The sequence below is a fragment of the Cariama cristata genome, unplaced genomic scaffold, assembly GCF_000690535.1.
Source record: "Cariama cristata isolate BGI_N322 unplaced genomic scaffold, ASM69053v1 scaffold26456, whole genome shotgun sequence".
NCBI lineage: Eukaryota > Metazoa > Chordata > Aves > Cariamiformes > Cariamidae > Cariama > Cariama cristata.
In genome coordinates this window covers 248-11,401 of record NW_009621927.1, presented here as the reverse complement: position 1 = coordinate 11,401, position 11,154 = coordinate 248, and the positions used below count along the sequence as shown (strand labels likewise).

Below are 11,154 nucleotides of genomic sequence, written 5' to 3'. Positions count from 1 at the left end.
AACAAGGAGGGAATGCTTCTGAATACACCCAGCTAAGCAAATCCAGAAACTTAACTTTCTTTTCGAGCATTGGCACAGGCAGGGACAGCTACTTGGACCTTCTGTGGGCTGTTTCACACAACCGGGTGGGTACGGAGGGAAGGAAGTAGAACTGAAATGATCCGATACCAGTCGGTCTCCCCGAGGAGACTGCAGACACTGCGTAAGTGCCATCTGTTAAAGAAGTGATGATGAACGAGTTAGTGGTTGGTGCTGTTAAATGAAGCCTGGCACAGAGACCGGTGTCTTAATTTTTGTTTGCAGTCATGCAAAGCAATCTCAAATCACAGGGAATGTGAGAAGGGAGACTGCAGTAGTGGCAGACCAGATTAGCCAGATTCCAACAATTTTCAGTATAATATACTTTTATTGCACAACATAAACTTTATATCCACATTTTCTTCTATGTATTTTAAATAAAAAACCACAGACTATATATTACCTGAACTGAAAAGTCAAACGTAGTAAGAAATAATACACTACAGTGCCCACAGTATTAAACATCACATATCAACTAACTTAAAAACAAAACACATTTGGAGATAATTCCAAACCCTGATCATTAGCATCTAGGCTGGATTTTCAAAGGCATTACAGGTTACAATGCATAGACACATACAATTTATAATTCAGAAAAAAAAAAAAAAAAATCCATTTATAAAAGTCACAGTGAAGGTGGAGGTAAACTTATACTAAGCTTGTGTGAATAAAATCACTAAGAACTGCTGTTGTGGAAAGCAATTTCCAGTTAGAGGACTATCTACAGAAGATAGAACATAATTACCCTCTGAAATCTAGCTTATTTGCAGAAAGATAATGAAAGACTGGTGGTTTTTTTCTCTCTGTTTCCATAGCCCAAAACTCAGAACTATCTTGGGTCCTCTCTGCCATGTGTTAACAACCTGAAAACATTTACAACTGTTCACCTACAAATAACCAAAGAGATAATACAACTGCAGGGTTCAGTAATACCAATTGTAACTTAAAGCCAGTGGGGTCTATAAATTGTCCAGAGTAAAGTAGTTATTAAATTAAGAAAATGAAAAAAAAAAGTCCAAGAAATTTATGATGAGTTAAAAGAGATCACATTTCTACAGTCTTTCCTCTGAAGTCTTCTCTTATCTGTCAGGCAGTTACATCCCAAACTTGATTACTCGGTTTTGCCATGCAGAAAAGAAAGACCCAATGCATAAGCTGTGGCACAAAAGTCCTCAGACCTCTAAACAATGATGCTGAAATTCAAGTAGCATGACCTCTGCAACCACCTCACCCATCACTGCTGTATTTCCCAGTGCAATCCACAGCCACTGGATTTTCCCATCCACTTAACTCGATACACCACAATACAATGAACTTACACAGAAAATGGATGAACACAGTCAAGGTTAGCTGGGCTTTCAGACAGACTGGATCCTCTGCCTGACCTCACGTAAATGGTGATGAACGTTCCTCTGTCTCGCACACCACAAGACTTGAAATAAAATAGAAAGAACACTCTGCAATGCAAACAATCAGCTCTGACATGAGACTTTCCCTGTTAGCACTACCATCATCTTCCTCATGATGTCACCTGTCCCAGGTCATCTATAAACAAGAATGAGCAGTGAGAATAAAGTTGGGAAGGAAGGTTCCCAGGGGTTGCAAATGCCAAAGAAAGCTAGAAAATAATGACCTTTAATTATATCAGTAATTATTTTTCTTAAGAAAAAAAGAAAACAGATGAGAGATCATGCATTTACTCTTCAGCTCCCAACAAGCAATACACAAGGCCCTCAAACCCCAAAATACAGGTACTAAGCCTGAATACGTATTACCATGAAATACATATTACCATGTAAGCCCTTAAAAGAAGTGTTTCATTTCTTAACAGTCTTTAGAAAAAAATAAAGCAGAAGAGTGAAATTAAAGTGATTATGCTATAAGGTTTTTTCCAATTCAAGTATTTTTGTCAGTAGTAAGATTTTTACTGATCCTTTAGCAACTATCAGTCACCATATTGTAATATGAAAATAATCCCTTTAGTTTAAAACAGACTAAGTATTCACTTTGCAAACAAATTTGAGGGTGCAGCAGAGAGAAGGAATAAATTTCCTGCACATAGAGTTGTACATCTTAGAGGTTAGAGAAAGGGGCGAGGACCAAGGGGGAATCCAGTCAGAGTCATTATCTCACTGTGAATCTTCAGGCTAGACACCTCATCTCCTTATGCCTCTTACACTTCATTGTGGGGGAGTGTGGATGAGAACCTCACCAACGTCTTCCTTCAGAGCTTGTGAGGATCATCCCTGGGGAAATACACTGCAGAACTAATTCCCTCTCACTTTCATATTTGCAAAAAAACAGTACATGCTCAATGCACAAGATACATTTGAAACTGGCTGTATTCCGTTCTGGGGGCAGTGATCAGCAACCTCCCTTGGCTTCAGATTTCACTAGGAAAACACAGATACACTGAGAACCATAAATAAAAGAATTGGCCAACCTCTCTTGTCTTTCATAACACATACATCGGAACAATCTGGCTCAAAACAGATTGGGGTTTAACAAAGCTATCGTTTAGAACAGTTTAAAGTATCTACATCCTTCAGAGTTTGCTGGCATTTTAACAATCACTTCAGCAAAGCCGAGATTACATGCTAATGCAAATCAGTACATTTCTCCTATGACAGAAGTCTTTGACTTTTGCCTCCAAGGACTTGTGGTAGCCAGACCCAACCCTGTGACTACATTGTTTCACTGTTGAAGCGACAGGCGTGTAAGCAGAGCAGAATGGACACTGCAATTGCATTAACAAGTACTGATTCCCTTAATGGACTCATTGTTGAGAATCAAGGAAGATTCTTGATTTTCCTGTAGCTGTAATAGCCTTTACTTTTTCCACACATTCAATAGCTCTGGGATGAGTGATTTTGCGAAATGGGGGCAAAGGATATCCCTTTACTTTTTCCACACATTCAATAGCTCCGGGATGAGTGATTTTGTGAAACGGGGGCAAAGGATATATAAGGCATAAGCAGGCTTATCAGAAAACCAATGTCTAACTCAACCCTTAACTCTCATGCCAGTTTCAGGAAAGAGTATTTACACAACTGAACAACAATCTCAAAAATATTCACATTAACAAATTCAGGTATTTGCATATATTACATCGTAAGGTGTCTCCCAGGCAGAATTCCTAACACTTAAAGAAGGGGGATATGCAGAACTTCCTGCTGCAATAACTCACTGCTTTTGCTATTGAGATAACCAAGACCTGAAAGCCTCCAAAACAAACCAAAGAACCCATACTCTCATCAATGCAGAAACTGATCCCTCGTTATAGGTTTTGATTAAAATCAGTTTTTTAAAAAAAATAATCCAGCAGTATTAGAAGAAAACATGCACCACAAGGATGAAAGAGAATCCGCTAATGGCTCAAAGGCTTCCCAGGTCAAAGATGCTAGCACCTTCACTTTCCTCCAAGGAGGATGGAAGTTCAGCATTGGGCATTTCAGATTACTACATAGAGTATTGTGGTATTCAAGTTAAGAAGCCCGCACCAAGTTCAAAAGTTGTTATTTTAAAACTTTTTTTAAACTCTTGAAATCAACAGTCATTAAGTGCATGCTGCACATAAATATCTTTTCATGTCATTTTTGAGTGCTTTATAAAGACGAGTAGGTATCCCTCCTATTTTACAAGGGTAAAACAGATGCAGAAACATTTAAAGTGCTGTAAAATTGGCCAAGTCACTTAGTATGAGACCTGACAGTAAGACCTCCCTTAGCTCCCTGTTAAAAACCACTACACAATGCATACATAGAGAGGGAATGTTAAAAAGATTAGTCTTGTTATGTTTTTGTTCAGATCCACAGCAACCTAAAAAAACCAGCTAACAATTCTACTTTTTAAATAACTATCCCTCAACTGTCCCATTACCCCCAGTATTCATGAAAAACAGACTAATCACTGCAATCCAGATATGCAATCTGTGCTTTCAAAATATTTGAGATTTCTTATTTACGGGGGGTGGGGGGGAAAGTTTTTTAACACACATATTCCTGTACATCAATTTGGAACCAAAAATGGCATGTATCCTGTCTCAGAACACGAAATAAAAAATGTCCTTCCTTCAAACTGAATGAGCTAAAGGGACTGTCATGCATTGTCCTTTTAATGATCTGCAAACATGACATTCATAGCAACATTATATTGATGACATAAGACCACTTACTGCATGGCCAATTTGTCTATAGTGTCAGCTTGCAAACGCAGAGTATTTGGGAGTGTGAGGTTGGAAAAGTAGCTATGTAGATGATGAAGCGGAAAAAAAGCTAAGTAGGAGAAGCACAGAGAAATAGGTATATCTGGCTAGGCCAGAGCTTTGCTAGAACATAAAGAAAAGTTCTAAAGAAAAAAAAGCAGTATTACATAGGCATTTAGTTTAATTAGACAATTATAAAGCATTCATGATATACAAAAACATCACCTTAAACATGAATTTAGTAGATCAGCTACTCACATTTTTGTTGCAAACGCAGTATTTCAAAAATTACGCTATATGCCAAGAAAAGATAAGTCGATAATGTTATATAAACCAGTTATTAGATTATACTCCCCTGACATCCACCTGCATAACTCTTCTGTTTCTGTCAAAAAATGAATACATATTAGGCGATATCATCTAAATCATTGTAAACAAAGACTGCTTAGAACAAGTGTAGTCAATAACAACATCGTTAACTTGCACAAATCACAACACAGAATGTATGCGTTTAATGAAAGCATGTTGGCTCAAATCCGTGTTTCCTTTTTCAGTATTGCACTTAATGTTTGCTGTCTTCTGAAGGATAAAAGCTTCAATTAAGATGCCACTGATACAGACCAAGATTTTAATTTTATCCTTTTTGTTAGGTAGTCTTCCTTACTTATTTAAGCAATAAACACGAAAAAGTTATAAAATATCGGTGTGTGCACATTAAGGAATAGCAAACATGATCCAAACAGGAATTTTGTCATCATAACTTCTCTAGACTAACAGCAGAAAAATTCTTAAAGCCAAACCAAAAAATGTACTGTTAAATCAGACCGGGTTCCATTTCTGCAAGTAGTGCTGAAATTCAAACCAGAGTTATATCCCATGTAAATACGTATATGGGAAGTGGCAAAAAACACCGTATAACCCAGTAAAATTGCAATTCTCATTGTGGTCTCTAAATAAACTGATGCTGAAAATCCTGAACTTAAATGTCTGAAGTGTACAAGCAGCCAAAACTTTGTGAGCCTCAGCTTTAAGATCTTACGTCATTTTATTAGAAATTGTGGGTTGCAGTTTAAGATTCCAGGGAGGGGACGGGTGGTGGAAAGAAGCCAGCAGAGTAAGGAAGAAATCACACAAGCTTCCTCTCATTTTAGGGAAACTTTACTAGTCTCAGTTTGACTTCTGATTTTGAGTTGTCAAACACAAGTAAAACAATTTATAACACAAGGAGCAATATTTAAGAATACAATTTAAACAAACTTAAATTAAGATCCAAATGCACCTAATTTCCTCCTCCCCTCCATTTCAAAATTTAAGCTCTGGACTTGAAACTCAGCACTTGACAAGGATCCTCAGTAAGTAAACATTTGAAAAGAGATCACTAGAGCTATATGCCCCCACCTCAGAGAGACAATTTACTAAAAATTCCTAACTTTATTAAATACATAAAAGTGTGACAATGCAAACAATTTGCCTCTTTTTTGCAAGACAATTTGATCACAAAGTTCCTAGAATTATTCTAAAAATTACCTCAGGTAATTGAGAATTTTAATCACTGTAATTAACATATTTCTTAAGTGTTTTGGTCAAAAGTTTAATTAAGCAATATTCTTGGATTAACTAATCCAATGGAATGCAATATGCAAACACCAACTTTCCCTCTCTCCTTAAGATCATTTTGAGGCCACTTCAAGTGGGGTCTTTTAGAAAAATACTTGGAATTTTCTGTACCTCACAAAACAGTAAAATCTTCAGATGTTTCAGTAATATCTTCAGATCTACCTTCAGTTTTGGACATAACTTAATTCAACTTCGGGATGTGGTTACTAATGTCAGAAGTGCACCAATTACCTTCTGAAAAGAACACGATTCTGCAACGGCTGCCTCTTTCAGTGTGGAAATAAATTTATTAACCAGATATACTGGTTTATCATTGGAGAAATATTTGAATATGAAGGTTGACATTTTTTTTCCCTGATATTACACCAGGAAGGGTCAACAAGAATGTTAAAAATGAGACTTAATTGTCTCAAGCAGGTGAGGTGAAGGAAGAAGTTGTCTAGTATCATCATTTGACTCTAACTCTAGAACAAAGTTTAATATCACAGAACGTAAAGAGTCAGTAATAAAATAATATACAGTAAATATTCCTCTTACTTCTGCTAATAGGAACATACATATAGGGTTTTCTCATTTACCAAAAGCCTTTGTAAATGACCTGATTCTATAGAGCTTCTTTTTTTGTAGATACTGTAAACATTTAGAATTTCTAAGGCTAAAAACAGGCACAAGTCTTCCATGAACAGTTATTATTCCTAAAAGCATTAAGGAATATATTCCAAATCCGCTACTCCTTTTTATAACAATGGAAATAATTGAAATATAATATTATAATTCACAACGCAGATTCTTCATTAAAAAAAAAGAAATATAGCTTAATCATGACAACAATTAATAATATATAGGGAATACTCCTTTTTTGTTTTTCTTTTTTTTTTTTTTTTTTTAAAAATCATCTATTACATCAAAATTACTTTCCAGAATCTCTGTGCTGGGTGTTACTCAATTTTATGAAGTGGCAAGTTTAAGTGGTGGCTTAAACATTTCTAAATGGGTAAAATTCAACCACATCGTGTCAGCATTATTAGCACCCTGGCTTTATAATAATGCAGGTGAGATCTGCAGTATCCATTTTGCAGACTATTATACAAACGCCACCTGGTAGGTGGCACCTTTTAAAAGATGTTAGACGCTCCTCTCCATAATTTCCATGAGGTGATTTTGTTTTGTGCCTCGTTAAGGTACCTGAGCCAACAGTCTTGTTTCAGGCTGGTTTTTCAAGATTCCAGAGGTTTTTCAACCTCTCTAACAGGTTCCCTTTCGCTGAGCAGCTAAGTGTTAGCCAACATTTCAGCAGGCTGATTCCAATATATGTTAGCAGCAATGCATTTCCAGAGACACGTTGCAAAAATATTAAAAGCAATTGTCGTCTAGAAGTCCTTTTGTCTCCTGCACCATTCTGGACAAAGTAACTCACCACCAAGTAATCTTGAATTCATAGATAGGACGCTTGCAGTAATAGTGATTTATCAGGTGTTTATCACACACACCAATACACTGATGATCAACAGTTATCCCTCTATCAGACAGGTCTGTCACAATACAGTGCAGAAGATCATACACATCAGCCACAGCCTCCCAGGGGCCAAAAGATACATCTACTTCACAATGATGTTCAAATAGCTTTGTCTCACTTTCACTCCTTTCAAAACGTAAAGAATTGAAATGTGGGCATTCATAGGGAGTGATAGGCATCTCTTCTTTGAAGACACAGACCTTCAATTTTGCAAATCTTGCTTTTCTTTGCATAGCTCTAAGCTTTGCGATTTCAACTATCCGTTCTAAATGATCTAAAAAAAAAAAAGGTTGAAAATAACAATGAAGCACTTAGTAAAAGAAAACAAATGCAATTATTTCATGTGAAACATATCACTGCAGTGTCTAACAAGTTATTCTTAGCATACATTAGCAGCAACAGGAAGCTGCACGTAACTAGATATATAGTAATTAAGGCGATCTGAGTTATCTTGTGAGCTTGGTGTCCTTACTATATGCCCAAGTTCATTCAGTTGCGGGTCCTAACAGAACAAATGCACAGGCAGAGAAACCTTCTCATTTAATAAGCCTTGCATGTTATGGCCTAGATCTTGCTCCCTTTTAAGACAGCATAAAAATCGACATCCTTGGATGCAGCAGGAACAAGTCTGATGTGGAGACCTCAAAGATCTAAAGAGCATGAAAAGTACACAATAAATTTCTCAAATACAATGGAATTAGTTTGAAATCTGAAAGCAGACCTGAAAGCACCATATATACTACTTGAATCAGGCTAGAAAAAAAAACAGTCAATACTACTTTGTTTATTTACCTTTGTAATATGGCATTAGGCCCAAGAAAGCTTGTCTAACTTTTTCTCCTTTAAGAGGCTGGATATCCTCTAGATTGTCTAGCAATGGTCCTATGGAATAATACTGAGCTTCCTTGTAAACTGCCCTCACTCGTTCTCTTGATGGCAGGTCACCAGATCGTAGAAAGTTAAGTATGTCTCTAAAAAAAGGGCAAAAATATTATTCAGTAACACGTTTCTGCCAAAACTGTTGCAGGTGCAAAAGGAGAGGAAACGCTTGATATTCACTGTTTATTCTATTGAGACAGAAATCCTTATGCTTAGACAGTAACTGAAATAAGTGTGAGTCATATTTTCAATATACATTTCTAAAAGCATTTGCCACGTTCAGGTTTCCAAGTCATCATTTCACATTTTGCCTCCGTTAGTGTCAAAACTCATTCAAAAAAATACCATCATATTTTAAACAAAAAGTTCAAGGTGGTGTAAGCACTTAAAATAGAAGAGGACACGGTATTTCATGGGAAAGAGATCATAGTCACTGTATTTCAAATTTTGGTCTGTGACAAAATAATCTTTTCCATTTTCCTGGAGAGTCATATGCATTGCCATTTTATCCCCCACAAAACCAGGATTCTAGTCGAACGGATAGTGCATTTGCAAAGGAGACCAGGGCCATATACACTTGCAGTAATAACAGTGAGAGACAACATCTCCTTGCAGTTCTGAAACACTGTTAAGCTACATGATTTTTTAACAGGGAAACAAATCACTTTATAAGCCTTAACCAACAAAACTATTATTGACCATATCAAATAAAACAAGCATTACTGCAATCTTCATTAGAATGTCAACAAATACAGCATGCCCTAACTTGGCTATCTGTTCCAGCTATGTTTTCAATTCAGACTGATAACATCACAAATTAATTGATTTTCCAACAAAGCAGCAGGCACTTCCAAATTGCCAAATGTAAAGAAACAATTATTTTCTAATAAATATAGTGGCTTAATCTATTTCTGTCACAGATTATGGTACAATCCAAATATGCTTTGAAAATAATTCAATTCTTCTCTTTGATGAGATTAAGGAAATGTCTACAAAGGAGAAAGAAGAAATGTAAGTTAAATTGCAAAGTGTGATTTGGGCAAAGACCTTAACCCATGAACATTAACTCATGAACACTGCTTACCTTTTCTAGCAATCTCACACCAATTCAAACAGACCATTAGTAAGATCATGGTTAGCTTAATTAAAAATAAAACAAAAACACAGAAAAAGGAATCCTGAAGGTGAAGGAATATGCACTACCAGCAAAAATAATTTAAAAAAGAATTGAGGCTTGTGCTTTTTTACTGGTTACGTTATATCCTGTTTTAACACTGAAAACATACTTTCAACTTTTTAAGAAACCTAGATGCATTCCTTCCATTCCCTCATCATAAATACTGTAACATCAACTAAAAACAGTGTTGTACAAAAGAGCTTCCTATGAAAAGCAAGGCCAAATACATTCTTTTTTAAAACATCAAAACAACATGATACCTTGAAAGGAGATACTCTAAAGGAGACAATGTACAAATTCAAAACATTTGCTCTTCTTTTCCCGTTGTAAAACTTAAGCACTTAAGAATAAAACAAACAAGCTTTTTAATTGCAATATACTCTTCTCTCGAGATGTTTTGAAGGTGTGGATGCCAGCCAGTCACATTTACCTACTACACAAATATGATGTAACTAGAAGGACAAACACACACACACACACACACTTATTTTTCTTTAAAAATAATTTTCTTTAGTAACTTTTAAAGTATACTACTGAGGACACTGTACATACCCAAAGTAGGTTCCATCCCTGTCAATAAAGTATCTGCCTTCAGCATCTGTTGGAATATAGTGTCTTCCACTGAACATAGCTGCCAACATTGTGTCCTCATAACGTCTCAGTGTTGACAATCTTGTTGTAAAATACATGCCTCCTACGTTTAGTGGAACAACTTCTGGAAACTGCAAAAGCAATCACATCATCAGAAATGAACCTCGAGTCCTTTGCAGACATGCTCGGGCCAAAAGGGTTACAACTTCTAGAAGACACAGCATACAATCTTTGCCACTGTGACATAACCTGGTCCAACAAATGCTTCTTTCCTGGCCTGCTGCCACAGAACAGTGAGGTTCAAGGGTTAACAATCTGAATACTTTGGCTGGCTTCTGGGTGTAACCACTGAATGTTTTAATTTTAGTTGGAAATCTGAAACAGCAGTAATCACTCAGGTTTAATACCAGATATTTATCAAAAGCATGAATGCCTCCTCATGGCTCTTTGGGGGAAAGAACAAAACAAAAAATCCTCCCCACACTTACACACACACAAAAGGTAGGAAATCTCAGGCCAACCTTGGGACTTGCACTCAGTTGCTACTCTACTGGTTCCTTTGCACTACACTACACTACCCTACTATACAGAATCACTGGGGTTTTTTCAGTGTATTTACATTAGGTTTACAGCAGGCCTAAAATCTTAATATGACACCTTAAGATGCCTCGGTACTAGAATAAACACTTAGTTGTATTTGTCAAGTCCAAACATGGCTGGAAATTCTAAGTAATGCTGCCAAGCTACTGAAGTAAAATTCAAGAGACTTAGTTTTATTCAACCGTTTAGCTACTAATGGAAACTGAACTGGATATCCATAAATACTCCAACAAAGAGATCCTGAATTCTTTGGCACCTGAGCAGTCGGTGCTGCAGTAACCGGACCTTATCAGATGAGCGGTACCAGAGAGCTCTTACCTGCTGAGGCAGCAGAGGTAGTGCCTGTCCTGCCTGGGTTGCGGTAGGAGTGGCCGGCTCTTGGAAATCATCCTCTGCATCTGAGCTCGACATGGCATCATCCGGGTTTCCACTCACTTTGTTCTGCCCCGTAACTACCACCATCCCTCTGGCTCTCGTCAGCAGGTCTGCTGG

At 36.9% G+C, this 11,154-nt stretch overlaps 1 protein-coding gene across 1 annotated transcript; it reads right to left on the bottom strand.

Annotated features, from left to right (window-relative positions):
* Nucleotides 1-7,004: 7,004 nt before the first annotated feature.
* On the bottom strand, nucleotides 7,005-11,128 carry KCTD7 (potassium channel tetramerization domain containing 7). The gene is made up of 4 exons (XM_009702164.1): nucleotides 10,981-11,128; nucleotides 10,024-10,193; nucleotides 8,208-8,386; nucleotides 7,005-7,689 (listed from the first exon to the last, which is right to left on the bottom strand). The coding sequence occupies exons 1-4, from the start codon at nucleotides 11,122-11,124 to the stop codon at nucleotides 7,313-7,315; spliced, it is 870 nt and encodes a 289-aa protein (XP_009700466.1). The 5' UTR covers nucleotides 11,125-11,128; the 3' UTR covers nucleotides 7,005-7,312.
* Nucleotides 11,129-11,154: the final 26 nt, after the last annotated feature.